Source organism: Myotis lucifugus, unplaced genomic scaffold (genome assembly GCF_000147115.1).
Source record: "Myotis lucifugus unplaced genomic scaffold, Myoluc2.0 scaffold_21, whole genome shotgun sequence".
In the NCBI taxonomy this organism is placed as follows: domain Eukaryota; kingdom Metazoa; phylum Chordata; class Mammalia; order Chiroptera; family Vespertilionidae; genus Myotis; species Myotis lucifugus.
Genome location: NW_005871069.1, coordinates 5,401,709 through 5,427,250, shown reverse-complemented (window position 1 = coordinate 5,427,250; position 25,542 = coordinate 5,401,709). Strand labels below are relative to the sequence as shown.

The window sequence follows — 25,542 nt, the reverse complement described above, 5'->3', positions numbered from 1 at the left end:
GTAGTTCCAGGGGCAAAGTGCTCAGGAGACAGAGTCCAGCACCGCTCTGTCTGTAAGGAGTGGCTGTGGTGCTGGTGTGTTGGCTTCTGGAAGCTGCCTCATGGGCCGAACAGGGGCTGTAACGTTGTACATCCTTGTGCCTTAGCACTGAGTGTGTGGAGGATTTTAAGTTCAAGAATTAACTGTGGGTTTCGTAATAGTGACATCTAAACCTCACAAGATGCAACCCATTGATGAAAAAAACTTAAGCTTTAACAAGACAGTGTTTTTCTTAATACCTTTTTTAAAAAGTCAAGTTTTCCTGAAGGGCACAATCCCCGAATGCATGAATAAGCCCAGTCTAACAACCCTCTGGGGTCTACAAATGACATTATATTTTGTATTAAATGTGAAAATCGACCTCTAGCTTATCCCTGTAAAAGGCAGTATAGGGAAGTATTTAAGACTGAAGCTAGACTGCCAGGGGTCATATTCCAGTTCTGCCCCTTGTTAGCTGTGTAACTACCCAGATACTCTACCTCTCTGTGCCAGTCTCCTCTTCTGTAAAATGGAGGTAATAATTGTACCTTTCCTTTGGGTTATAACTGACCTTTAGGATTAAAAGAGTTCCCAGGTACACAGTTCCTTGACTATTGCCAGGCACATAATAGCAGACACTGGCGTTGCTCTTCCATAGTTAGTACTCACCGCCTTAGACTTTCTACTGCCCCCTCTTGTGATGTGTGAGGTATGTTCATCAACTTTGTCAAAAAGGGGGGGACATGGTATGAAAGGCAGACTTTCCTTTTCTGTTGGATTTGAGCGAATGTGTCCAAGACAAGAAAAGTGAAGTGAGAGAGTGAAGACCCACTGACATGGTTTCTCTCTTCGCAGCTGAAAGAGTGAAGCAGGAGAACCTGAACCTCGTCTGTGTTCCCACGTCCTTCCAGGTGGGCCTGCTTTCATTCTGCATCTGAGTGGCTGCCGAATCTTCCGGGTCCCTGAGCACATGGAGGTTTGGCTGTGGGGTGTGCACCAGGGTAGTTCCCTGTGAGAGGGCCGGGAGCAGGAGAGTGTGTTTACTGAAATCATGTGTGTGGTTATGTAGCTTGCTCTCTACCAAGCCTTGCCAACCTTTGTGGAGGTGCTGACCGAAGAGCAGAAGACACAAAAGGAACAACATGAATGTACACAAGACACTGTTCTCCAGGCGACCTTTCCTTGTTGATAATTGTCTCCTCAGCTGTGTCTAATTTGTTAATTCTTGTGCCCCATCTTTAAACAAAGTAAACCAAACAACAAAGAGACACAAAACAAAAATCAACAGAGACACTCTATGTACAATATTTATAGGTGTGCACAACCAACAGTCAAGAACTTCACACCATGGTCCTTGTCTGTCCAGCCAGAGAAACCTCTTCCATAGTTAGTACTTACTGCCTTAGGCTTTCTACTGTCCCTGTCCTGTGATGTGTGAGGTATGTTCATCAACTTTGTCAAAAAGGGGGGGGACATGGTATGAAAGGCAGACAAATGCCCTGCATTTAAAACTGACCGAAGCAGAGCAATGTCTCTTGTCCCAGAGTGGATCAGACTAAGAGCTTGGAGACCAGGCAAGGACACTGGAGGTCACTTGCCACCAAAGCTGATCAGGCTCGCCCAGACAAGAGGCAGTAAAATGCCTCCCATGCAATACACAGTACTGCAATGCACAGTACATGCTTCCTTGCAAGGAAGCCCAGATGAGAGGCAGCAAGTGCTTCTCGTGTCATACGAAATGCTTGATTCCTCCTATACAAACGCTTGATTCAATTTAGGTCTCAGGTGAGACGGGGTTGCTGAGGCTGCGGCTGGGACTCTGAACAGGAAAATTCCTGGCAGCGCTGCAAATAAGATTCCAGGCCTCAGCCCCAGGAACCCCCAGTCCAGGCAGCAAGCGAGGTCCCTGATACTCACCCTAGAGCTGTGGTCGGCAAACTGCAAGGTTGCCAAGGTCGGCAAGGTTGTCAATCTTTCCATGATAATAGGCAGTTCTTGAATGAGAATGGACAGCATTCCAAGGTTGACTCCCAGGTCCTGGGGGCGTACAACCTCCAGCCATAGCCACTTTAAAATGTCCTTTCTTTAACCAGAACAAGGCAATCATGGTTAATAGTGTATGATTAATATTTCCTATAACCATAATTAGTCCCCAGTATTCTATTTTTGCTCCTAACGTAAGAACCCTCTCTCCAAATAAGGTACACTCTGAGGTATGGGTGGCTAGAATGTAACATACCTTTCTTTGGGGGAACACAGTTCCATCCCTAACACTCAGACCATTTGTGAGCATGACTTCTCTCTGTGTGCAGGGTACTTGCATGGGCCTCCAGTTGAGATGGGAGAAGGGAGGGTTGGAGGATTTGCTGATGGGAACAAGCTCAGAGGCTCCTAGCCCAGAGGATCTGAGGTTGTAGTAAGGGTCTTCCATATGTGAATGGGGTGCACACTGTTTACAAAAAGTACAGATCCTATGCTCATGTATTGCTTATTATCTGGGGAAATAAGAGTGGGTGTGGGGCAGGGGCGTTAGCCGCAGGCCTCCCAGCTACACAACATAGATAGCACTTACCTCCCGGCCCTCTCGTGCTGGACTCTGGACTGGTGCAGGGGTGGTGAGGAAGCAGAGTCAGTTGAACATAGTGATTATTGAGGGTGTATATATTTTTATCAGGGATATGAGGCTCCCTGTGTATGCATGCAAGGTGTTATTCACTGTCTCCAGAGTCCTAGTGTTGTGCCTGGCTCTTCGGCACTCTACAAGTGTTTGTTGGGTGAATTTATGTGTGTCATTTGTCACAAATATATAGTAGAGAAGAAGTAGAGATATGTGTCTTTTAGAAGCAGGAGAGAGCCCACTTTTTGCCAAGGGGTTGGGGAAGGCTTCCTAGAAAGGCCGGTCTTTGAATTGGACATGAGGGTTGGAGTCTGGGAGAGGGCAGGGCATTTTAGGCAGAGGAGGAATGCCAAGAGCACGAAGACTCCTTTTAAGTTGCTACTGTTTATACATTATTAGTAGCATATTATTTTGTAAGGTAACTTCATCCATTTATAAGCAGGATTGTCCTCCTTTTTTTCTTCTATCATTCTCTCCACTTCCCTTCTCTTCTAACCCATTCCTAGTTCCTACGCAGGTCAGGAAGCAGGAGACAGAAATCCTGGTCCTCGGTCTGTCCTTAACTTACCACTGTGTGACCTCCCTGGGCTTATACTAAATGCCTCCTCTTGGATTGAACTCAAAAGGATCAGTTATTTACTCAGCTGTGGCTCAATGTGGCGCTAACTGCTGCAGGGTAACAAGGTGTTTGAAATGTGTTCTTTCCTACTCTGCTGCAGCCTAGATGGACAGACAGGACATCTTCATCAAATAGTACCACAGTCAAGTGGTGCTTTGAACTTAAGAAAAGTTAAATAAATGATATATTTACACGGGACTTTTCCCCTAGGGATCGTGATAGAACATTTTTCTTGCATCCATTTTTCATGAAATATATTTGAATACAGTTTGGTACTGTTTCTAAAGTATATAAAATTAATAGGAAGTCATAGTACATCACACTTTTATTTGCATGATAAACTATTACCTGAACTATATGCAGTTCTTGTCGTTTTTCTAACTATCTGTAGTAAGTACTTGTTGCTATGGTACAAATTACCCCCAAACTTAGCAGTTCAAGCAACTAACATTTATTATTTTGTAGTTTTCAAAAGTCAGGAATCTAGATGGTTTGGTTGGGTGGAATCTGGATGGTTCTGGCTTCAGATCTGTCGTGAGGTTGCAGTCGAGTTGTTGGTCAGGGTTGCAGTCATCTCAAGACAACATGGTTGAAGGATCTGCTTCCAGGCTCAGTCACATGGGGGTTTGCAGGCCTCAGTTCTCCATAGGCTGTTGGGTAGAAGGCCTGTGCCCAGGGCTGTCTCAGTGTCTTAAGGACATAGCAGTTGGTTCCCCAGAGTGTGTTACAAGAGAGAGAAGGAAGGAGAGGAGGGAAGGAGAAGAGGAGGCTTGAGCATGTCACACCCCTAGCCCCCTTTGCCTACCCCACTGTGTAACTCTGTATAAACTTGCCTCAGCAGTGTCATGCCATCTCCCCTGCTGTGTGGCATTGGTCACACAGACCAGCCCTGGGACATTGTGGGCAGGAGTTATCCAACGGCTTGAATACCAAGAGGGGGTCATCTTGGAGGCTGCCTTCTAGGTATTCCCAATGTGTTTATAGTCTCGAGTTCTGGAACTAGGGGATTTCTCCAGTACTACTTTGGAGAAATCTAGGTACTTGGAAATAATTAAGCAATGCCATTTTTATTATTGTTTTCTCCCATCATTATATGTTTCTCTGTAATTAGAATAAAAATCACCCTAGCTGGTTTGGTGTAGTGGATAGAGCGTTAGCCTGCGGACTGAAGGGTCCCGGGTTCGATTCCAGTCAAGAGCACATGCCTGGGTTTCGGGCTCGATTCCCAGTGAGGGACATGCCGGCGGCAGCCGATCAATGATTCTCTCTCATCATTGATGTTTCCATCTCTCTCTCCCTTTCCCTTCCTTTCTGAAATCAAAAATATATTTTTTAAAAAATCATATATTTTTTTTTAATTTCATTTTTTTCAGTCAGTATTTTATTTTAGCCTTTTATTATGGAAAACTTCAGAAAGGCTAAAGAACAATATAATGAATTTCCATGTACCCATTACTCAGTTTGAACAATTAGCAGTTCATGGCCTGTTTTCATCTGTACCCTATTCTGCTACACCTTGATTATTTTGAAACATCCCAGTCATAGTGTCAATTCATTGTATATATTTCATTATGTCTGTCTGAAAACTAGGAAGACTTTTAAACATCTCAACAATACTTTGAAATGTAACAGTAATCTTTAATAGCATCAAATATAAGTCCAGGGTTCAAAATTCCCTTCTTGTCTTATCCTTAAAAATATTTTTTACAGTTTGAACCAGGATCCAAATGAAGTCCACATATTGCAAATTCCAGGGTCTTTGTAGTTTATTCTTAAATTTTGGATGTGAAGATTTATGTTGGTCATTTCATCCATCCCCATCTTTTTATAGATGAGAAAATTTGCCAGGGCTTATGTAGCTGGTTTATTTAAGATTAGACCCTAGACCTGATTCTTAATCTCAGGTGCTTTTCACTTTAAGCAGAAAATATTTTCAAGGCATGCCTTTGAAAGAAACTTTCCATCCTTTGGTTCGTTTGCAGGTTGTGAGCAATGACATGAACTTGAGACCTCCTGGACTTGGGTGGTCAAAGTTCATGTGCAGTTATTCCAGCTGTGAGTCCCGCTCAGGGCCGTGTGGTGGCGGCCAGCACTACTCTTCGCTTGGTCAGCCTCTTAAAGGTTAACCATAGTCATGTCTATAAAGTCAGTGGTGCTGATTTTTCCCACAAACATCCTGAATCTCTCCCATGCTGGCCTTTCAATTTGCCGAACTCATCACTTAGCCATTCCAGAAGTCCTACCTTTATGTACTCCTCCAAGGATACGTTCTTTGCTTATTTTTACTCAACAGTATAGCTTGGGAATCACTTCATATCAATTCTTAATCATCTTTAGTCTTTTTTCCACATTGTTGGATTTTCATTTTTATTTTATTTATTTATAAACATATTTTTATTGATTTCAGAGAGGAAGGGAGAGGAAGAGAGAGAAACACCAATGATGAGAATCACTAGTCAGTTGCCTCCTGCATGCCCCTTACTGGGAATCGAGCCAGCAACCCAGTGATGTGTCCTGACTGGGAGTCGAACCCTGACCTCCTGGTTCATAGGTTGATGTTCAACCACTGAGCCACACCACTGTTAGAGTTTAAAGCATTTTTTTTCTAATATTTTTATAGATTTGGTTCTTATTTTAGGAAGTTTTTAAAAATACTCCATTGCTTTAGGAGGCATTGTCTTCAATAGCAGGCCACTGAAAAAGAGCTGTGAGCTGGCACTGGACTGAGGCTCAGTGCTGGGTTGCCTCCTTCTAGCTCTAGGATGAAGTAGCTTAGCTTTGCCTTTCATGGATCTAGATCTCCTATCTCCTGGTGAGCCAGGTTTGGATTTGATTTGGGAGGGAGCCTCAGTCAGGACTCAGTATTCAACACTGAAATCCAACAGAATTCTGCAAATCCTTGCCACGTGCTCAAAGTAAGTGATCATGGGTGCTTTTCCCTGTCCTCCGCAGGCCCGACAGCTCATCCTGCAGTATGGCTTAACACTCAGTGACCTGGACCGACACCCAGAGGTAAGAGATGGGCTGCTCTGTCTTACTGTCTCCTTTTTTTGTGGCCGTTGCTTGTCTATGGGCTCAGGGTATCTGCCGTGTGTAGGAGAGAGGTCAGTTCATCATACCAGCTTTTCTCTGGAGACCTTGAATATTAATCCTGGCTGAGGTCACAAGCAGAGCGGTGTTTGGTTTCCAGTACATTCCCTTTGGTTTAACTGTGAGAGCTCAGTTTGAGTGTGATGAAGAGGGTTAGATGAGTCCTGGCTGCACCCAGGGCTTCTTCCTTCAGTCCTTGGACAGATGTATGATAGTGAGCCAGCCCACGGGGCTTACCACCACGTGGAGAAGAGAAGTGATTGTCTGAGGTGCCATGCTCATGTGGAAATGGGTTACAGTGAGTTTTAAAGACACACCTAGGCAATCAGGAGGCTGAAGTTGAGAAGGTGAGTTGCATGCTCATAGTTAGCAGTTACTGAGCCCTTACTGAATACCAGATACTTTGCTTAGTGCTATACCAGTGGTAAGTTATTTAATCTCCAGTAGTCTTGAGGGTGGGTACCATTATGTACCCACCTTTTCCAAAGCTATGAAAAAGGCCCAGAGAGGGCAAGCCTCTTGCCCAAGGCCATACTTTTTGTAAGTAGCAGAGCCTCAGTATGAATCATGTGCCTCTAGCTCTAGAGCAGTGGTTCTCAACCTTCTGGCCCTTTAAATACAGTTCCTCATGTTGTGATCCAACCATAAAATTATTTTCGTTGCTACTTCATAACTGTAATGTTGCTACTGTTATGAATCGTAATGTAAATATCTTTTTTTTTAAAAATATATTTTATTGATTTTTTTTACAGAGAGGAAGGGAGAGGGATAGAGAGTTAGAAACATCGATGAGAGAGAAACATCGATCAGCTGCCTCCTGCACACTCCCCACTGGGGATGTGCCCAAAACCAAGGTACATGCCCTTGACCAGAATCGAACCTGGGACCCTTGAGTCCGCAGGCCGATGCTCTATCCACTGAGCCAAACCAGTCAGTTAGGCATCTTTTTTTTTCTTTATTACTTAAAGGACTTTATGGCCCATTTAGAGAAAGGAGACACACAGGCTGAATACAAGATTGAATAAAACTGCTATGCAATGAGGCCTGGATCAAGACAGAATATGAGGAAATGATAGCACACTACATACTAAATGACAGTCACATGTAAACATCATTGGGGGGTTTATTCAAATTATTTCTAAACCTGCAAAGGGGGTACTGTTTTTTTTTTTCCAATATATTGTATTAATTTTTTACAGAGAGGAAGGGAGAGGGATAGAGAGCTAGAAACATCGATGAGAGAGAAACACCGATCAGCTGCCTCCTGCAAACTCCCCACTGGGGATGTGCCCGCAACCAAGGTACATACCCTTGACCGGAATCGAACCTGGGACCCTTGAGTCCACAGGCCAACGCTCTGTCCGCTGAGCCAAACCGGTTAGGGCTGTTTTTTGTTTTTTTATATGTATATTTTTATTTTCAGAGAGAGCAAGGGAGAGGGAGAGAGATAAAAACATCAATTGGTTGCCTCCTGCACACCCCCCTCTGAAGATCAAGCCTGGAACTTGACCAGGAAATGAATCGGCAACCTCCTGGTGTATGGGTTGATGCTCAACCACTGAGCCACACTGGCTGGGCTCCCTTGTCTTGCTCATTGCCAGGGACCTGCATCAGTAACAAATATGTTTAACAAATTAATACAAACTTGCTATTTTACAGTTCTGGAGGTCAGAAATCAACTGAGTTTTACTGAGCTAAAGCCAAGGAGTTTGCAGGGGTTCATTCCTTTTGGAGGCTGGGGACAGAATGGACTCCCGTGCCTTTTCTGGTTCTAGAAGCATCTCACATTCTTTGCCTTCTGGCCCCTTCCTTTCTCCATCGTCAAAGCTTGCAAAGGCTGGTCAAGTCTGACACTGACATTCCTCTGACACTGAACTCTGACATTCCCACCTCCCACTTTCTTTCTTTCTTTCTTTACTGTTCAGATTATTACAGTTGTTCCTCTTTTTTCCCCCCATAGCTCCCCTCCACCCGGTTCCCACCCCACCCCTCTGCCCTTAGCCCCCCCCTTGACCGGAATCGAACTGTCCTCTTCCATAGGTGTACGATTTTTGTCCTGCACCCCCCACAACCCTTTTCCCCCGAGAATTCAGTCCACTCCCTTTCTATGCCCCTGATTCTATTATATTCACCAGTTTATTCTGTTCATCAGATTTTTTATTCACTTGATTTTTAGATTCACTTGTTGATAGATATGTATTTGTTGTTCATAATTTTTATCTTTACCTTTTTCTTCTTCTTCCTCTTCTTAAAGAATACCTTTCAGCATTTCATATAATACTGGTTTGGTGGTAATGAACTCCTTTAGCTTTTTCTTATCTGTGAAGCTCTTTATCTGACCTTCCATTCTGAATGATAGCTTTGCTGGATAAAGTAATCTTGGTTGTAGGTTCTTGGCATTCATCACTTTGAATATTTCTTGCCTCTCCCTTCTGGCTTGCATAGTTTCTGTTGAGAAATCAGCTGACAATCATATGGGTACTCCCCTTGTAGGTAACTGACTGTTTTTCTCTTGCTGCTTTTAAGATTCTCTCTTTGTCTTTGGTTTTGGCATTTTAATTATGATGTGTCTTGGTGTGGTCCTCTTTGGATTCCTTTTGTTTGGGGTTCTCTGCGCTTCCTGGACTTGTAAGTCTATTTCTTTCACCAGGTAGGGGAAGTTTTCTGTCATTATTTCTTCAAATAGGTTTTCAATATCTTGCTCTCTCTCTTCTGGCACCCCCATAATTCAGATGTTGGTACGCTTGAAGCTGTCCCAGAGGCTCCTTACACTATCTTCATATTTTGGATTCCTTTTTCTTTTTGTTTTTCCGGTTGGGTGTTTTTTGCTTCTTCGTATTTCAAATCTTTGACTTGATTCTTGTGATCCTCTAATCTGCTGTTGGATCGCTGTATAATATTCTTTATTTCAGTCAGTGTATGCTTAATTTCTAGTTGGTCCTTTTTCATATCCTTGAGGGTCTCACTAGACTTATTGTGGGTCTTATTAAATTTATTGGCGGTTTCTAGAAAATTTTTGAAAAACCTTATAACCGTGGTTTTGAACTCTATATCCAGTAGTTTGCTTTCCTACATTTCTGTTATTTGTGACCTGTTTCTTTGTCTCCACATTTTGGCTGCTTCCCTGTGTTGATAGAGTGGCTTTCTGTGCTAGGTGTCCTATAGGGCCCAGTGGCTCAGCCTCCCCAGTTACCTAAGGTGGACACTCTTGGTGCACCCCTTTGTGGGCTTTGTGCACAATCTTGTTGTAGTTAAGCCTTGATTGTTGTTGGTATCACTGGGAGGAATTGACTCCAGGCCAATTGGCTGTGAGAATCAGCTGTGTCTATGGTGGGAGAACTTCTGTGTTGAAGACACCCTTCTGGGCCAAGACTTGCTTCAGTGGGGCTTTGGTGCTCACTGAGTCTGCCCCCTGAGTCTGTCCCTTATGGATCTGAGGAGTTGTAATCTGGATGGTCCCACTCTGACCACTGGGTACACTGGCTCTTGGATCTCTAAGGAGGTGCTAATTTAGCCTCTGCCTGAGGCTACCCAGCAGGAGCTACTGAGAGGTCTGCAGATTCCTCTTCTTTGTTTGGGATTTGGAGGTGGCCAGATGAGGCCCAGCTGTGAAGCAGTGCAAGCTGCTGTGGGGCCTTGGGCCTTCTTTTGGATGTTCTGGGTCTCTCTGACCCAGCTGCAGTTTGTTAGGTAATTTTCAGATTGCCAAGGGCCAGGCCTTTCATATGCAAAAGCCTCTGCGCAAAGCTTGGGTGGGGTGGGGGTCTCGGGGAATCAACAGGGTGGAGCAAACAGCTATGGCTGATCCTCAGTCCTACTCTAAGAGGTCCTGGGTCTCAGTGTCCTGTGGTAATCGCTGCAAACACCTCTGAGAGAAAGCAGCCCTTGAGTTCTGACCGATGCCAGACAGTCCAGTTTCTCCCCGTATGAGTCTGGGTCCCCAGAAACTTGCCCGGAACTGCAGTCAGGGCCTTCGGGAGCTTGTGTCTCCCTCCCGATTGAAAAAGACAACCGTGTCCTCAGTTTCCAGCCCTTTCCAGCTGCGCCTCCGTACCTCTGCACTTTACTTCCGTACCTCCTCTGAGTCTCAGTGTGCTTTTCTCTTTCCTTCTAGTTGTAGACTTTCCACTCAGCCAGCCTTCCTGTGGTTCTGGATTATGTCCATTTTGTCTTTTAGTTGTAGTTTTGAAGTGGTTGTGCAAGGCAGCAATTTCAGGTGTTTACCTATGCCGCCATCTTGGTTTCTCTCGTAATGTAAATATCTGATATGCAAATATCTGATATGCAGGACGGTCTTAGGCGACCCCTATGAAAGGGTCATTTGACCGCCAAAGGGGTCGAGAACCGCTGCTCTAGAGTGATGCTACTTAGAAGGGCTTTGTGGGAAGAGGTAAAGATGAGTGGAGCTGTGAAGGCTAGGTGACAAGAGCTGGACAGAACATTCTCTAGAGGGATAGATGGGCACTGCAGGAGCAATTCTGGGCAGGCACATGGGTGTATGTGGACAGTGCCCAGCCTGGCTGGGGTGATTAGGACTGAGAGGTGGAATGCACTGATGTAGTGGGGGAAGGGAGAGAGGACAAGGCTGCATTAGAGGAGTCAGGCAGGGTTAAAACAGTCCAAAACCAGGCTGGTGGTTGGGGCTTGGTGATGGTCTAATAATCTAGTTGTCATGGTGCACACCGGCTTCAGAGGGCTTAGCAAGAACCATGCAAGGGCTCATTGGGAGAAATCTGTGGGCAGAGCTGGCATAGGTGGAATCAGCTGTTGAATACTGTTAGGAGAGTAGTTTAGCTTGAATATGGGCCTGCTATCCCAACTGAAAGGGTTGCCACCTTCCAGACCCTGGAGAGTCAATTGTCCAGGCAAAGTCCAGCCCAGGGGCTATGCAGGGTTAGGGAGGAGCAACGCAGTCCGTGACTTAGGATAAAGGGCACATCGGTAAGAGACGGCAGCAAGGGTGCACGCCTGAAGCTTTGTGGGCCTTACTCCTGTGCCCCAGCAGTTGCACCAAGCATCTTCCAACTGCAGCTTGAACTGAATCTGCACCTGAGGTTTTCTATTGCCATTTTAAAAAACCATACTCGAAACTCTCACATTGTCCATGCAGAGTACCAGGAGTGATGGGAAATATAAATAAATAGCTTCCTTGATTCCGAATTTTGAAAGGTGAATGAATTAATTTGCCCTTTGACCGCATTTGGGGCTAGTAGTGGAGCTTTCTAATGAAAGAGTGGGCAAGCCCAGATGGGCAGTTTGGCCGGACCATGGGGCACCTCAGATAATTTCCAATTCTGGATCACAGCAACTGTGTGTCAGCTTTATAACTCTTTATGGGTCTTCTTAGTCCACTCGAAATGGCCTGTGTTTGCCACACTAGTATGGAGACTTCTGTGTCAGTATTTCTCAGCCTCTTTTTTCTGATCTCCCTTTCTCCATGACATTTCAATACCACAGATACATGTATATATGTTTCTACACTTGGGGGTGATGTCACCCATATTGAGGTTGCATGATCCCCATAATTCCAGCTTGTCCACGGAGAAGCCCTTCAGTGAGAAAAGAGAATGTGTAAGAACTGGACCGAGGGGTCCCCAGGTCCCATGCTTGTTTCTCGGTGACTCTAGGACAGTGGTTCTCAACCTTCTGGCCCTTTAAATACAGTTCCTCATGTTGTGACCCAACCATAAAATTATTTTCGTTGCTACTTTATAACTGTAATGTTGCTACTGTTATGAATCGTAATGTAAATATCTGATGTGCAGGATGGTTCGTTCGACCGCCAAAGGGGTTGCGACCCACAGGTTGAGAACCGCTGCTCTAGGAGAACAGTTTAACCTCTCAGAGCCTTAGGGTCTTGATTGGTTAAAACCAGATAACTGTGCCTTGCTAGTCGGACAGGCTGCTGAGGGTCTGATAAGCTATTGCATGTTCAAGCTTGATACAGAGCCTTCAAAGGCATAGTGGCTTTTCTATCTTTCCTTCTCCAACACAGATTGACCTCGCCATTGATGGTGCTGATGAAGTAGATGCTGATCTCAATCTCATCAAGGGTGGTGGGTGAGTATTGTGGCAACTTTCTTGCTAAGGAGTGTCTGCCAGTTCTTAGCAAAGCAAAATGGATTTCAGAAGAAGCAAATTGCCACTGTGATGTACCTGAGTTTGTCTTTCTACTAGGATGCCAAGAGCTATGGCTGGAGAGCCGAATTGGCATTTCTGGTTATTAGTTGCAGAATTTGGTGACTAGGAACCTGGGCCTATTCAGTGAGATTATTCATCCTAATAGGTTTTCTGTGTCCACGTTCTTCTGTGATTTCAAGCTTTAAAATTATGCGAGCTAAACAAGCATGTTGCTGGGGCTAGATTACTAGGTCTGTGGGCACCAGTGTGTGATCATTGCTTTAAAGCTGCTCTTACCTCTGAGTACTTAGTGATGTATGTATTCATTCATTTAGAAAACATCAGGTGTTTAAGTGGTGATTTGAGGGTTAGGGAAGGGTGAGTTGCAGAATTTCCTGTTCTGCTGGTTCTTATAATCAAGTAGACTCTTGAAATGACACAAAATTTGTTTAAAAGCTCATTGTGCTCTCTCTGCTTCATCACCCTGACTGTCAAATAGCCTATAAGTCAGATTGTTCCAAGCTTACCTTACTTCTCAAGCTATAGACCCCTCCCCATGCTCAGATGACATTTCCCTAAGCTTGGGACTTCCTCACATATGCATCTTAGATGGCATTTGGCCTGGTCTAACTGGGAACCATTGTCCCATTTCTGGGTTTCTCCCAGACACAAGCTAAGGTTTCCTATAGTCCATGTGGGGGAAAGAGCGTGTCTTAGCTTTGGCTGCCGTAACAAAACACCATAGCCTGGGTGGCTGCAACAACAGAAATTTCTTAGTTCTGAAAGCTCTTTAATTGAAGGTGGCTGCCTTTCACTGTGTCTTCACATGGTGAGGGGAGAGAGTAAGTAAACTCTCTGGTCATAAAACTTTCATCTTACCGAACCAGGGCCGCACCCATATGATCTCATTTAATCATAATTACTTCCTTAGAGGCCCCATCTCCAAATACAGTCACACTGCCAATTAGAGCTTCAACTTTAGAATTTGGGTAGAACACAATTCAATTCATTGCCTAGCAGGATGGGTCATGTCCTTTAACAATTAAAAAGTGAGGCTCTCTTTAAGTACCAGAATTGAGTGAATTTGGATTTTCTGTATCTGACTAGTTCTCAAATCAAGTTTTTGTCTTAGCCCTGTGTTTACTTTCTTCTTCCCATTCCTAGAGGCTGCCTGACCCAGGAGAAGATTGTGGCGGGCTATGCCAGTCGCTTCATCGTGATTGCTGACTTCAGGTATAGTGTTTAGTGTTCTGAATTGTCCACCAAGGAGGTAGTCAGACTTGGGCCTCATCTGTATTTTACAGAGGAGGAACTAGAGACCTGGAGGGACTGTCTGACTTTGAGACTCGTGCCTGGGACTTAGGCAGTGTCGAGGAGTGTTACAATCTGCTTTCATGCTGAAGGGAGACATTGCTCTTTAAGTGTCCTTTGGAAGGAGGAGCAGCTTGCCTCACTTGTCAACAGAGCATGTCCTCATATGTCACTCATTTGATCCTCCCAGGCAGCCTCAGAGGAAGCTGGGCAAGCACTGCCCACGGGCAGTGACTCAGCACACTCTGTTTCCTCCGGGATCACGTGTGACTCCTGTTGTGGACAGTCTGACCCGTCTCTCAGGTTCTCTTTCAAGGAGTCTGGGAGAGGACTTGTGCTGAGGCTGTTACTTTTTTTATTAAGTATTTACTTGTGAAGTATAGTTGTGGGAAGAACATAAATAATAAACACCTGTATACCACACAAAGCTAGTCATAATTAAATTCAACATTTTTGTTATCTTTACTTCAGATGCTTTTAAAACCTCTGTGTATTATCCCTGTTTGCCTCCTGTGCCATTTCACCATATAAATTAACACCATTCCTGAATTTGGTGTTATCTGTACCATTGAGCTTATTTATATTTATTGTAGTTTTTGACTCTATTTCCAGGAAAGATTCAAAGAACCTTGGGGATCAGTGGCACAAGGGAATCCCCATCGAGGTCATCCCCATGGCTTATGTCCCAGTGAGCCGAGCTGTCACTCAGAAGTTCGGGGGTGTGGTTGAGCTTCGAATGGCCGTCAACAAGGCAGTAAGTGGCGGTGAGGTTTCTTGAGGACAGTCCAGGGTCTCAGTATTGTGTCTGCATCAGTGATGGGAAAGTCCTTGTGTCCCCAGGTTCTCAGTGTACTCTTTCTGTTTCATTAGGTCCTCTGGGCCTGTCTGGGCAGCAAGCCTTTATTTACTTTAATTTGGTTTCTTTATTTGTAGAGTGCTTCTTTATTAGTTCCTACTTTCAGACTCTTGTGGATAAGACTTAATGCAGTGTGTATCTTCCGTACAAGTGGGGAAACGAGTCTGTCTCGTGTTAGGGCTGATGCTCCTCAGGTGATCTGACCTTTGTACCTGAACCCAGGACCACCCTGATTAACATCTGCTAAACTGGGCTTTGGGGAAGCCCCTGGGGCATAAAGTTTTTCAGGGTTCGTGGTATAATTTTCTTTTTTCCTCTTTTCTCATTCTGTGACGAAATTTGACAAGAAGTAGAATTTCTTAGGGGATGTGGACCCCTCCTTAGGAATAGATTCTAGATACTTAATCCTTCAGCTTTTAAGGTGGGTTACACTGAACTTGTTTTTCTTACCCATAAATAAACAAAAAAGCAAAAGTAATAGCCTAAAAACTAATTATAGTTAAAAACATACAGTCAAACCTCTGTTCTCAAACGGCTCCCTTCTCAAACAATTCAGCACTTGACCAAGTTGTAACAAAACTTCAGTTTTCAACCTGACAACCCTTTTATGCTGCTATATCAGCATGAAAAAAGTGTCTCTCAGGCCATAAACAGAGGAGAGAATGTGCCAGTATGGGTCATTTTCACAATAAAGCTCGCCTTGTTAACATCTCAGGAAATTGCTGTGAATATTTTTTGTGTATATTTCTTGCTTTTGTTACTGACAAAATGGACAATTAGCACAATTTTAAAACGTATAGTAAAGAGGCCATCAATAGTGCTCTTGTTGCTAAGGCTGTGAAAGTGCTCACAAAACAATGATCACAAGCAATTGAAGAGGTAGAAAAATTGTTGATTTGGATAAACAAAAGCATCAGTGACAGCATTTTGGAGGCAAAAATGTGAAAAAGTGAAGATGCCACATACTGACCTCCTGAAAGACACCTGTAGAACCAGTGCTGAAAGTGATTCATTTAAGGCTAGTAGGGTGGTTCAGTAAATTTAAGAAAACAAGTGTTTGTTTATAGATTAAGTAGTACATTATATCAGATAAAATAGTACATTATGTAATAGTACATGTACTGTATATAAGAAAGGTTAAAACGGAATAATTTAGGGGTCTGGAATGAATGCACTTTACATTATTTCTAATGGGAAAAAAATGATTCAGTTTTTGAACAAATCACTTCTCCAACAGCCTTCTGGAATGAATGAAGTTTGAGAACTGATGCTCCACTGTATATAAAAAGCTTGTAAGATATAGAAAAGAAAGATTATTTGTAAATCTTCCTTGGTACATTTTTATTTTTTTAAATCTATTTTTATTGATTTCAGAGAGGAAAGGAGATGGGGAGAGAAAGAGAGAGGGAGAGATAGAAACATCAATGATGAGAGAGAATCATTGATGGGCTGCCTCCTGCATGCTCCCCATGGGGATCGAGCCTGCAACCTGGGCATGTTCCCTGACCGAAATCGAACCATGACCTCCTGGTTCATAGGTTGATGCTCAACCACTGAGCCATGCTGGCTGGGCCATTTTTATTTTGATGTGTTTTCTTCCTGGTGTTTTTGTGACTTTTAAAAATCATTGTCCTAATCATAGTGGTTGCATAGAGCTCTGACTCTGGCTCCCTTTCTAGCTGAAAGGCCAGGAAGAGATTGTTGGAGGTTCTCCTTCATAGCTGGGGTTATTCCAGACAAGAGCTTCAGCATCTTGCCTTTAAGGACCTCTTAACTGAGCACCCGCCCCTTCTCCTCCAGTCTGCAGGGGAGTCCTAGTTTCTTTGTCTTTGTAGTGCTCTGTCAGCATTTGTGGCACTAAACATTTTCTTGTGCCCAAACCTGTTGAGGAATTCTGGATTAACTGAAACTACCCCTATCTATTTGACCTCAGAACCCATCTCTGCTTCTTTTTGATGGGGCTGCCTAATTGAATTGTGAAATAACATTGTCTCCTTTTACATTATTGCTGGTACTTAATGGGAAGCTCTGAGAATATCATGCCACGTTGGTAGCTAAGAAGTATTGAACTCTCTCTGAGCATTCACTGTGGTAAATGCTTACTCATGTGGTTTATACCTAAGCAGCCTTATGAAGTATGAAATGCTCCTTTTCTGCAGTTGAGGAATCTGAGGTTCATAGGAGTCAGTGGCTCCTCTGAGGTCTATACTCAAGTCCTGACCCCAGAGCTTTTGCTTAGTATTGCTTCACAGCACTTCCTTCTGGAAAGCATGAGGCAGGAGTACTGCTTGGAGTGGATTAGTCAGGATAAGTGTTTTTGGTTATTGCTTCCACTTTTCTGCCCCTCTCTACCTACCTTTATCTTCATCCTTGGAAAATGTTGAAAATTATTTCCTAGGGTCCCGTGGTGACGGATAATGGAAATTTTATCTTGGACTGGAAGTTTGACCGGGTGCACAAATGGAGTGAAGTGAACACAGCTATCAAAATGACCCCAGGTAATATGCGTGGTGGTCACCCTCCCAAGACCTTTGCTTAAGCAGCAGGGGAAAAGGACTCCATTCACTCACATTCATTAATACAGACCACAGGCAAGATATTGTGCCACGTTACAGGAATACTCCCATCTACAGAATATGGAATAAAGCAGAGGAAAACTTTGTGGTTGTATAGAGTCATACCTGCAAATAAGATGGCATGTGCTAAATTCTGCTAGAGGAATACCTAGAGTCTAGATAGAGTGTACAAGGTTGTGTCTTTTGGGGAGTGTGGGGAAGTTCCATGAATAGAGGTAGTTTTTGAGCTATGCTTCAGCATAGTGTAATTTGGACCCTGAACTGTTTACAGGTGTCTCCTCTAACTCCCACTTTCATTGCATAGTTATAGAGTGGACTCAGATTGGAGAAGGTTAGAGGATGTGTCCAAAGGCCACAGCACCAAAATGGGAGTCCCAGGTGGCCTCTAGGCCTGAACTTTTAGTCCTTATTTCTTTGAGAGCCAGGTCACAGAGGGGCTGTGTGACATGAACATTTGGAGCAGTGAAGAACCATGGGTCTGGGGCCCTGGGTAAGGCTGGGTGGGCAGTGTAGAGGTGAGTTATGAGTGTGTATTGGAGGAGCTTTTAAGGGCTCATAGAAGGGGATTAAAAGGAGGAGGGAGAGCTGAAAAATACTAATTTTACATATTAAGAGACTAAGATTCTGGCTGCCAATACTCCATGACATGAAATATTCTAGGCCCAGAACTGGCTAATGTGGCAGAGAAGGTCAATTTAGCAGATGATAGTGGCTAAGTAGATCTTGGAACAGACTACCAGAGCACAGGCCCTGACCCAGCCCTGCTCTGTCAGCATGGCCCCGGTGCGGTTAGTCACTGTCCCTTCCTCTGTACAAGGCTCATTCGAATACCTCCCTCACAGGATTGTTGGGAGGATTGAGTTAAAACACAAGGTGGTGTTTAATGAATAAAAGAAAAGATACTATCTTCACCATTAATTAATGCTAAATTGTAAGTTATCTGTGGTATTTGGGATTAAAAATGGTGTGAGTATATGCCATGTAATAAAGAGCTAATTCTTCCACCCTTTAGTTCACTATTTTAGGCTTCCATTGAGTATTTTTTACCAGATTTTTTTAAATAAAAAAAATGAGTTGAATTAGGCTTATTCTCTCAGTGTTATGTTTTTAATGGAAGCACTAAAGAGCCAAGAAGCAGGAGGAAGATAAGATATAGAGGTCATTGTTAGTACAGTAAGAGGATTTGCCTTAATAATAGTACAGGCAGCCCAGGGGCAAGTAGGAAACAGCTCGCCACTGTCAGCACTGCTCCTCTGCAGGAAGGTCTCCCAGTCCCACTGTGTAGCTCTGCTGCTCCTGCTCAGACCTTTGTTGGCTTATTGAGGCATTGAGATGTCCTTTGTGAGGCAATTTCTTCCATACTTTGCTCTTCACCTCAAGTACAAGTCACAGCCTAGAGATGGTTAAAATTTTAAGAACTTAAAGTGAAGAAAACAAAAAAAAAAAGATAGGAAATTATTTAGTACAGTGCAACCAGGATCATCTGTGTGATTTGTTGTTTTTTTTCCTCTTCCCAATTTGGCCCATTGTAATACTTGCTGCTGGACCAAGATCAAGGTAGGAGAAGCAGGGCAAGTTTCCCTTTCTGTTCCTGTCTCCTACCTTGTCCCATGTGATTTCATTAGGTCACTTAGAGGATAGCTGAACCATGCATCCCCTTGGATGTTCCATTGGGTTATACTCAGAGAAGACAGGCTCTATAGAAGGGTCAGAGCTACTGGGGTTCTTTCCCCATGTCCATCCTGAGCCACCTCTGCCCTTCATACCTGAGGAGAGGTTGCTCTCAGATGAGACCTTAGACTGTTGCCATTCATCTCTGCTCTTTTTTGAAACATTTTCTGAACCTGGTTTGACTTTCTCTTGGGTCACCTTGTATTACAGAAATTTGAAAAGGATGGGTCTTGAGTGGCCCACTTGGCTTATCTTTGTGAGTCTCCAGTTATGTTGGCATAGTTCAGTACCAGGGACCTTTGTGTTTCAGCAGATTTATTCTCTACCTGGTGGCTTTTCATTGAAAATAACTGATTTTATTGGGCGTGTCTTTATTTTTTAAAATATTTTTTGGTTAATCCTCATCCGAGGATATTTTTCCATTGATTTTTAGAGAGAGTGGAAGGGAGGGGGAGAGATGGAGAGAGAGAGAAACATTGATGTGAATACATTGATTGGTTGCCTCCCACGAGCACCCTAAACAGGGCCTGGGATTGAGCCTGCAACCGAGGTATGTGCCCTGGAATTGAACCCAGGACCCTTCATTCCTGAGGCTGAAGCTCTATCCACTGAGCCAAACAAGCTAGGGCTTGAGGGTGTCTTTAGAAGTTTAATTATTTTTTCTTTTTTTTTGGCACCCAAACAGGGACCTGAACCCTGGACTAGAAGTTTAATATTATTTATTCTTTTGAATTTACATAGTTTAATATTACAAGAGTGAACAGTGAAGAATCTCTTCCTTCTACCCCTCTAACTTTTCTTGTCTGTAGGCAGCCAATGTTATCAAAATTGTGTCCTTGAGTCATTCTTCAGTAAATAAATCAACCCTCCCCGGCCTCAGCCCTTTTACACAAGTGGGAAGCACACTAGATACAAATTTGCTTCCTAGTTTTTCCTGTCTTAGAGATTAATACAGAATAGACAATAGAGCTTCCTTATTCTTCTTTTTAAAATAACTGCATGACTAGCTTCACCCTCCTGACTCTGGGGCCCCACCCTGCCAAGCTTACACCTTGCTGGCTGCAGCCAGCCTAGGTTCCTGCTGCAGTCTTTCTTGAGGGACTCTCGAGGATGTCCAGGAAGACTAAGGGGGTGTCGGAGACACATAGGGAGAGACTGAGTTGTGTGGCTTTCAGGTGAAGACCATTATTCCCAGCACACACTGACTGGTCACTGTTCCTGTGCAGAGCCCTCCCTCTGCATGAACAAATCTTACTCTGTTTTAGCCTGATGAACTCTGCTGGCCTCACCCTGATGACTCCTTGAGACCCCACCCTACTACAAAGGTTTGTAGGCACCCAACAGGGAGGCAGCTGGACTTGGATACCCTGACACTTTTGCTGAGTTGCCTCAATTTCAGCACTGGCACTGATACTGAAACCTGTATAGATCTGGAGAATACCTATTGTTCCTACCTGGTGACTCGCTGAGAACCTGCCTCATGTAACTCACACAGCGCAGGCTCTTTTAGTGGCTGAGTTTAACAGGCAGCCAGCAGGTGGAGCTGGGTCTTCGGTGCTGTGTCTTTTGCTGACCTGCCCCAGACTCACTACTGGTGGTATTCTGCCTCAGGCCCAGCTTGGTTCTTCCCACATGCAGTGAGGCCCAGCAGAGGCAGCCACTAACTATGGATTGCTTTGGAGCTCTAAACAGGCAGTCATAGGTAGTACCTGACATTGACCTGCACTAGCGTTTCTCCCAAGAGGCCCCAGAATCAGTACATCCAGTGGCAGGCTTCAGACCACATCTGAGCACAAGAAATTAGCTCCGCAAGTGGCACACCCAAAGGGAGATCTCTGCAGATACCAGCCCCTGCTGAGGCAAATTCTGTTTTGTGGGTCAGCCCCCACACAGTACCTCATACACTGTGGTCGGGTTCAACCCTCACAGTTAGCCAGCCCAAGGGTCATCCCCACACAGATGGGCCAACAGCAGTCAAGACTCAACTACAACAGGAGGGTTCATATAACCCACACAAGGGACATTCCTAGAGCACCTAACTCAGGTGATCAAGGAGACTGCGGTGCTATTGAGCCCCACAGGACACCTACTACATAAGGCCATCTTACCAAGACTGGGAGGCAGCAGTTCAACCTAATACACAGAAACAAATACAGTGAGGCAGCCAAAATGTGGAGACAAAGAAACATGCCCCAAATGAAAGAACAGGAGAAATATTCAGAAAAAGAACTAAATGAAATGGAGGCAAGCAATCTACCAGATAGAGAGTTCAAAACAGTGGTTATAAGGATGGTCAAGGAACTTAGGGGAAGAATGGATGAACTCAGTGAGAACTTAAAGAGATAGCAAGTATAAAAAATGACATGGAAATCTCAAAGAATCAGTCTGAAATGGAGAATACAATAACAAATGAATACACTAGAAGGAATCAGCAGATTAGATGAAGCAGAGGATTAAATCAGTGACTTGGAAGACAAGGTAGCAGAAAACATCCAATCAGAAATAAAATAAATTAGAGGATAATTTAAGGGACCACGGGGACAACATGAAGCATAACAACATCCGTATCAGAGGGGTATTAGAAGAAAAGAGTAAGGAATTGAGTATCTATTTGAAGAATAATGACTGAAAACTACTCTAACTTTGTGCAGGATATAGATACACAAGTCCAGGAAGCACAAAGAGTCCCAAACAAGATGACCCCAATGATGAAAAGGTTAAAGACAGAGAAAATCTGAAAAGCAGCAAAAGAAAAGCAGTTAGTTACCTTCAAGGGAGCTCCCATAAAACTGTCAGCTGATTTCTCAACAGAAACTTTTCAGGCCAGAAGGGGTTAGCAAGAAATATTCAAAGTGATGAAAAGCAAGGACCTTCAGCCAAGACAAGTCTACCCAGCAAGGCTATCATCTAAAAATCAAAGAGGAAATTAAGAGCTTCCCAGACAAGAAAAAGCTAAAGGATTTTATCACTAAACCAGTGTTATAAAATAATGCATAACATTTCATTTTATAGCTATTGCATATTTTATTTACTCAGCTCTCCATTAGGGGATATTTGTTTCCAGTCCTTTGCTAGAAGGGAGTCACTAGATCAAAGGATAAGTGTATCTTGTGTTCTAGATGGTGTTGAATTGCTCTACATGGATTGTACCAATTTACCTAACAGCACCTTACGTAGGTGCCACTTTCCCCATTAAACTTTTTTCTGATACTTGAACACTGTTATTTCATTGTAGCATATGTGCATACAGTTGACCCTTGAACAACACAGGATTTGAACTGCGTGAGTCCACTTATATGCAGATTTTTCAGTTAACAATTGTGGTTGAAATCCATGTTGCCCAAGGGTTTGTCCAGCCTATGCAGAGGGCCAACTGTAGTTATACTTCAGTTTTCTGCTGCAAGGGAAGTTGCTGCCCAGTTGTTTAGGGTTAACTGGATGATGTAAATATTTTCAGTAAAGGTTGCTCACACTTGTAGTTAGTTCTTATTGCTGAATAGTATTCCATCATATTTATGTGTGTGAAAGAAAGTTTGCATATTCATTCTGCTCTTGATGAGCAGAGGATTTGGGTGTTTCCAGTTTTTACCTATTAGGGAAAGTACTGCTGTGAACGTTCTTGAACATGTTTCTTGATGACCATATGTATGCCTAACAGTTGCTTATATAACTAGAGTAGAATTGCTGGATCATTAGGTATGAATATGTTCGGCTTTAGAGAATATATCAACAAACATTTTCCAAAGTGGTTTGCCAATTACTCCTTCTGTCCATGTGTAGAAATGTCTTTTCATCCTCATCAAATTTCATCCTACTCTTTCTGGGGAGCAATTGGTGGATTCTCATAGTTATAATTTGCATTCCTTTTTGTCTTGTTTGACCCCATTTTTCATGTTTATTTGCCATTTTGGATAACCTCTTTTGTGGAGAACCTCTGAGTCTTTTGCCCATTTTTCTGCTAGGTTGTCTGTCTTCTGACTGATTTGGAGAGTTGCTTATAGATTTTGATGGGGGTCTTTGGTTGGGTATACACACTGCAAATATCCTCTTGGGCTTTAGGGAAACCTGTAAGGCTGACAGTATGATTTAGAGTACTTGGGAATGGTTATGTAGAGTAGTCATGGGAGACCTTTCAACTGGAAAATGACTTGTCATATGGCATCTGGAGAACATAGAAGAGGCAGCTTTGAAGCTCTCAAAGATAACTAGTGCAGACAAAGGGAGCAGCATGACCAAAGGCTCTGAGCAGGAGAGAGCTTGCTATATATGGGCATAGAAAGGGAGCCAAGAAAGCAGGGGAGAAAGGAATTATAAGAGGAAATAATGAGAATCAGAATCTCTTTTCATTTGTCCATTGTTAATGGTCGCTGCTCCTACTGAACCTGAGGTCCTTGATTCTTTTCTTGCCTTTGGAAGCTGAAACTTAATGTTTCCTTCTGTCCTTTGTCCTGCAGGTGTGGTGGACACTGGTCTGTTCATCAACATGGCTGAGAGGGTCTACTTCGGGATGCAGGACGGCTCAGTGAACATGCGGGAGAAGCCTTTCTGCTGATGCTGCAGGTGTGGTGTGCTCACCTGGAATCCCCGCCCACAGCGGGTGGACATGCCTCTCCCGGAGCCTTTGCCTTAATGTATCTGTGCCAGGGTCCTGCTGGCAGGGTGGGGTGGGGTGGGGAGTGAGATCCAGCCTTCTTGTATTGTTATTAAATGTCTTTTTTAAAAAGAGAAGTATAAACATATATTTTTACTATTAAAAATGCTGTGTTTTTAAAATAAAGTACAACTTGATTTCATGTTTTATGTAAAGCATTTACCAAAATAAAAAGAGGGTGACTGTCTTTTAAATTTTTAACGTGAGCCTGCTGGTTAAGCTTCTGAATATTGAGTTTGGTGAATTATGTAAATCAGAATTTTTCTTTAAACTGATAAAGGAAGGGCCCAGCAGCGGTGCTTCCCTGACACCTTACCGAAAGCATGGGAGCTCGCTGTTCTTCCTCGCTCCTTCCTGGGTTTCAGCTTTGTTGTGATCACGCACAGTACTTTCTTGCACTTTTCAAGATGTGGTTTACAGAAGTCTGGTGCGTGTAGGGTGTGGTGTGCAGTGATTGTAAACTCCCAGGGAGAAACTGGTGGTTCTGTGAAGGCCAGGGGTTCACTCGGAACCCTGCTGTTGGAAGCAGGTGGCCAGAAGCACTTGAAATGAGACACTTTTAAATGCTTGTCTTTTTGTTGTTAGTATTTTACCTGTTTCTTTATTATTACTTGCATGGCTCAGCATCAGAAGTTCTTACCTCTTTATATTATTGTTTGAGAGTTGGAATAAAAAATATGGTGCCATTCTTAGCCTTTGTCTTTACTATAGAATTTGCAGCAGTTTTGTGGTAAAGTAGAAATCTATTTTGCTCACCCAGTTTACATTGGATCTCTGATAAGGGGTGGAATTTACTCAAGAAATCTTGAGCCAAAGAGTAGGTAAATATTTCCTTTATTTCTGAGAGAGCTTGGTATCAATTTTATTTTGTTAGTTGAGTGTAACACAGCTAAACAAATCAAATTATTCCCAAGTTTTATATTAGTGAAACCTTTAGTCATGGCAGCTGACAAGCAGTGATATGGGTGACCTGAATTTCACCTTTATTCCCTCCACTGTAGTCTTCATTGTGTGCCCCGTGAGCAGTGACTTGTTCAGACAGCCTCATAGACAGGAGAGGCTGTGAGCGCTCAGTGGTAAGTCTCATGCGACGGGGAGACCCATCTGAGAACCCTGATCTGCCCATGCTGACTTTGCACAATACTTGGGACAGTTGGCTTGTCCTCTGTTTTGAAGATTGGATTATAGCTACAAACTGGTTGACATCTAAATTTCTGCTAAATTAAATTGCAGAATAAAAGTTAATCAGGACTGAGTGTTGAAGAGGCATTCTTTTCTTTGCTGAATTCCTTCTCTTTTTCTTCACACTCAAGGTGCTCTTTAAAAATAGTTGCCCCATGCCCTGGCAGGTTTTGCTCAGTGGTTAGAGTGTTGACCCATGGACCGCAGGGTCACGGGTTCGATTCCTGGTCAAGGGCATGTACCTCGGTTGCAGGCAACCAATTGAGTCTCTTACATCGATGTTTCTCTCCCCTTCCTCTCTTCCACTCTCTCTAAAAATCAATGGAAAAATATCCTTGAGTGAGGATTAAAAAAAAAAAATAGTTGCCTCACTCATTGCTGGGAAACCTGTTGTTAGGAATGCTTTATTTTTCTTCAAGACTACTTCAGTCTGAATGAATGGGCACTAGATCTTACCTGAGAAAACTTGATAGAATTGATGTTTGAAAAGATCCCTTAAAGCTCTTGTGACATGGATTAAATTCAGGAATAAAGACAAACAACAAGGCTGCACTGGATTTCTAAAAACACCTGCATGCGCTCATCACATGCACATTCTTAGCTGGTGTCTAGACACTTGCACCTGTGACCACACTGCAGCTCCATTAAGTGTTAATCTGAGGTGTTTCTTCTGAAGAAAACAAAACACTTGGTAGGCTTTAGACACACAGCAGTTTGTTCATGAGGTAAATTTAAAAAATACATTTATTGATTTCAGAGAGGAAAGGAGAGGGAGAGAGAGAAACATCAATGATGAGCGAATCCTTGATCGGCTGCCTCCTGCACACCCCA

General features: G+C 43.5%; 1 protein-coding gene across 4 annotated transcripts in view; it reads left to right on the top strand.

The window, feature by feature from the left end:
• Positions 1–24,221, top strand: part of RPIA (ribose 5-phosphate isomerase A) — a 31,044-nt gene extending 6,823 nt beyond the window's left edge. Inside the window, exons 3-9 of one of the 4 annotated variants that reach the window (XM_006085725.3) lie at positions 874–929; positions 6,207–6,266; positions 12,340–12,404; positions 13,629–13,697; positions 14,388–14,529; positions 17,030–17,129; positions 23,333–24,217. In XM_006085725.3, the coding sequence (XP_006085787.1) occupies positions 874–929; positions 6,207–6,266; positions 12,340–12,404; positions 13,629–13,697; positions 14,388–14,529; positions 17,030–17,129; positions 23,333–23,430 (590 nt within the window). In that variant the 3' untranslated portion in view covers positions 23,431–24,217. Of the gene's footprint in view, positions 1–873; positions 930–6,206; positions 6,267–12,339; positions 12,405–13,628; positions 13,698–14,387; positions 14,530–17,029; positions 17,130–23,332 lie in introns of all 4 variants that reach the window. The other 3 variants (XM_023751413.1, XM_023751412.1, XM_014453146.2) reach the window with 3 other exon arrangements.
• Positions 24,222–25,542: the final 1,321 nt, after the last annotated feature.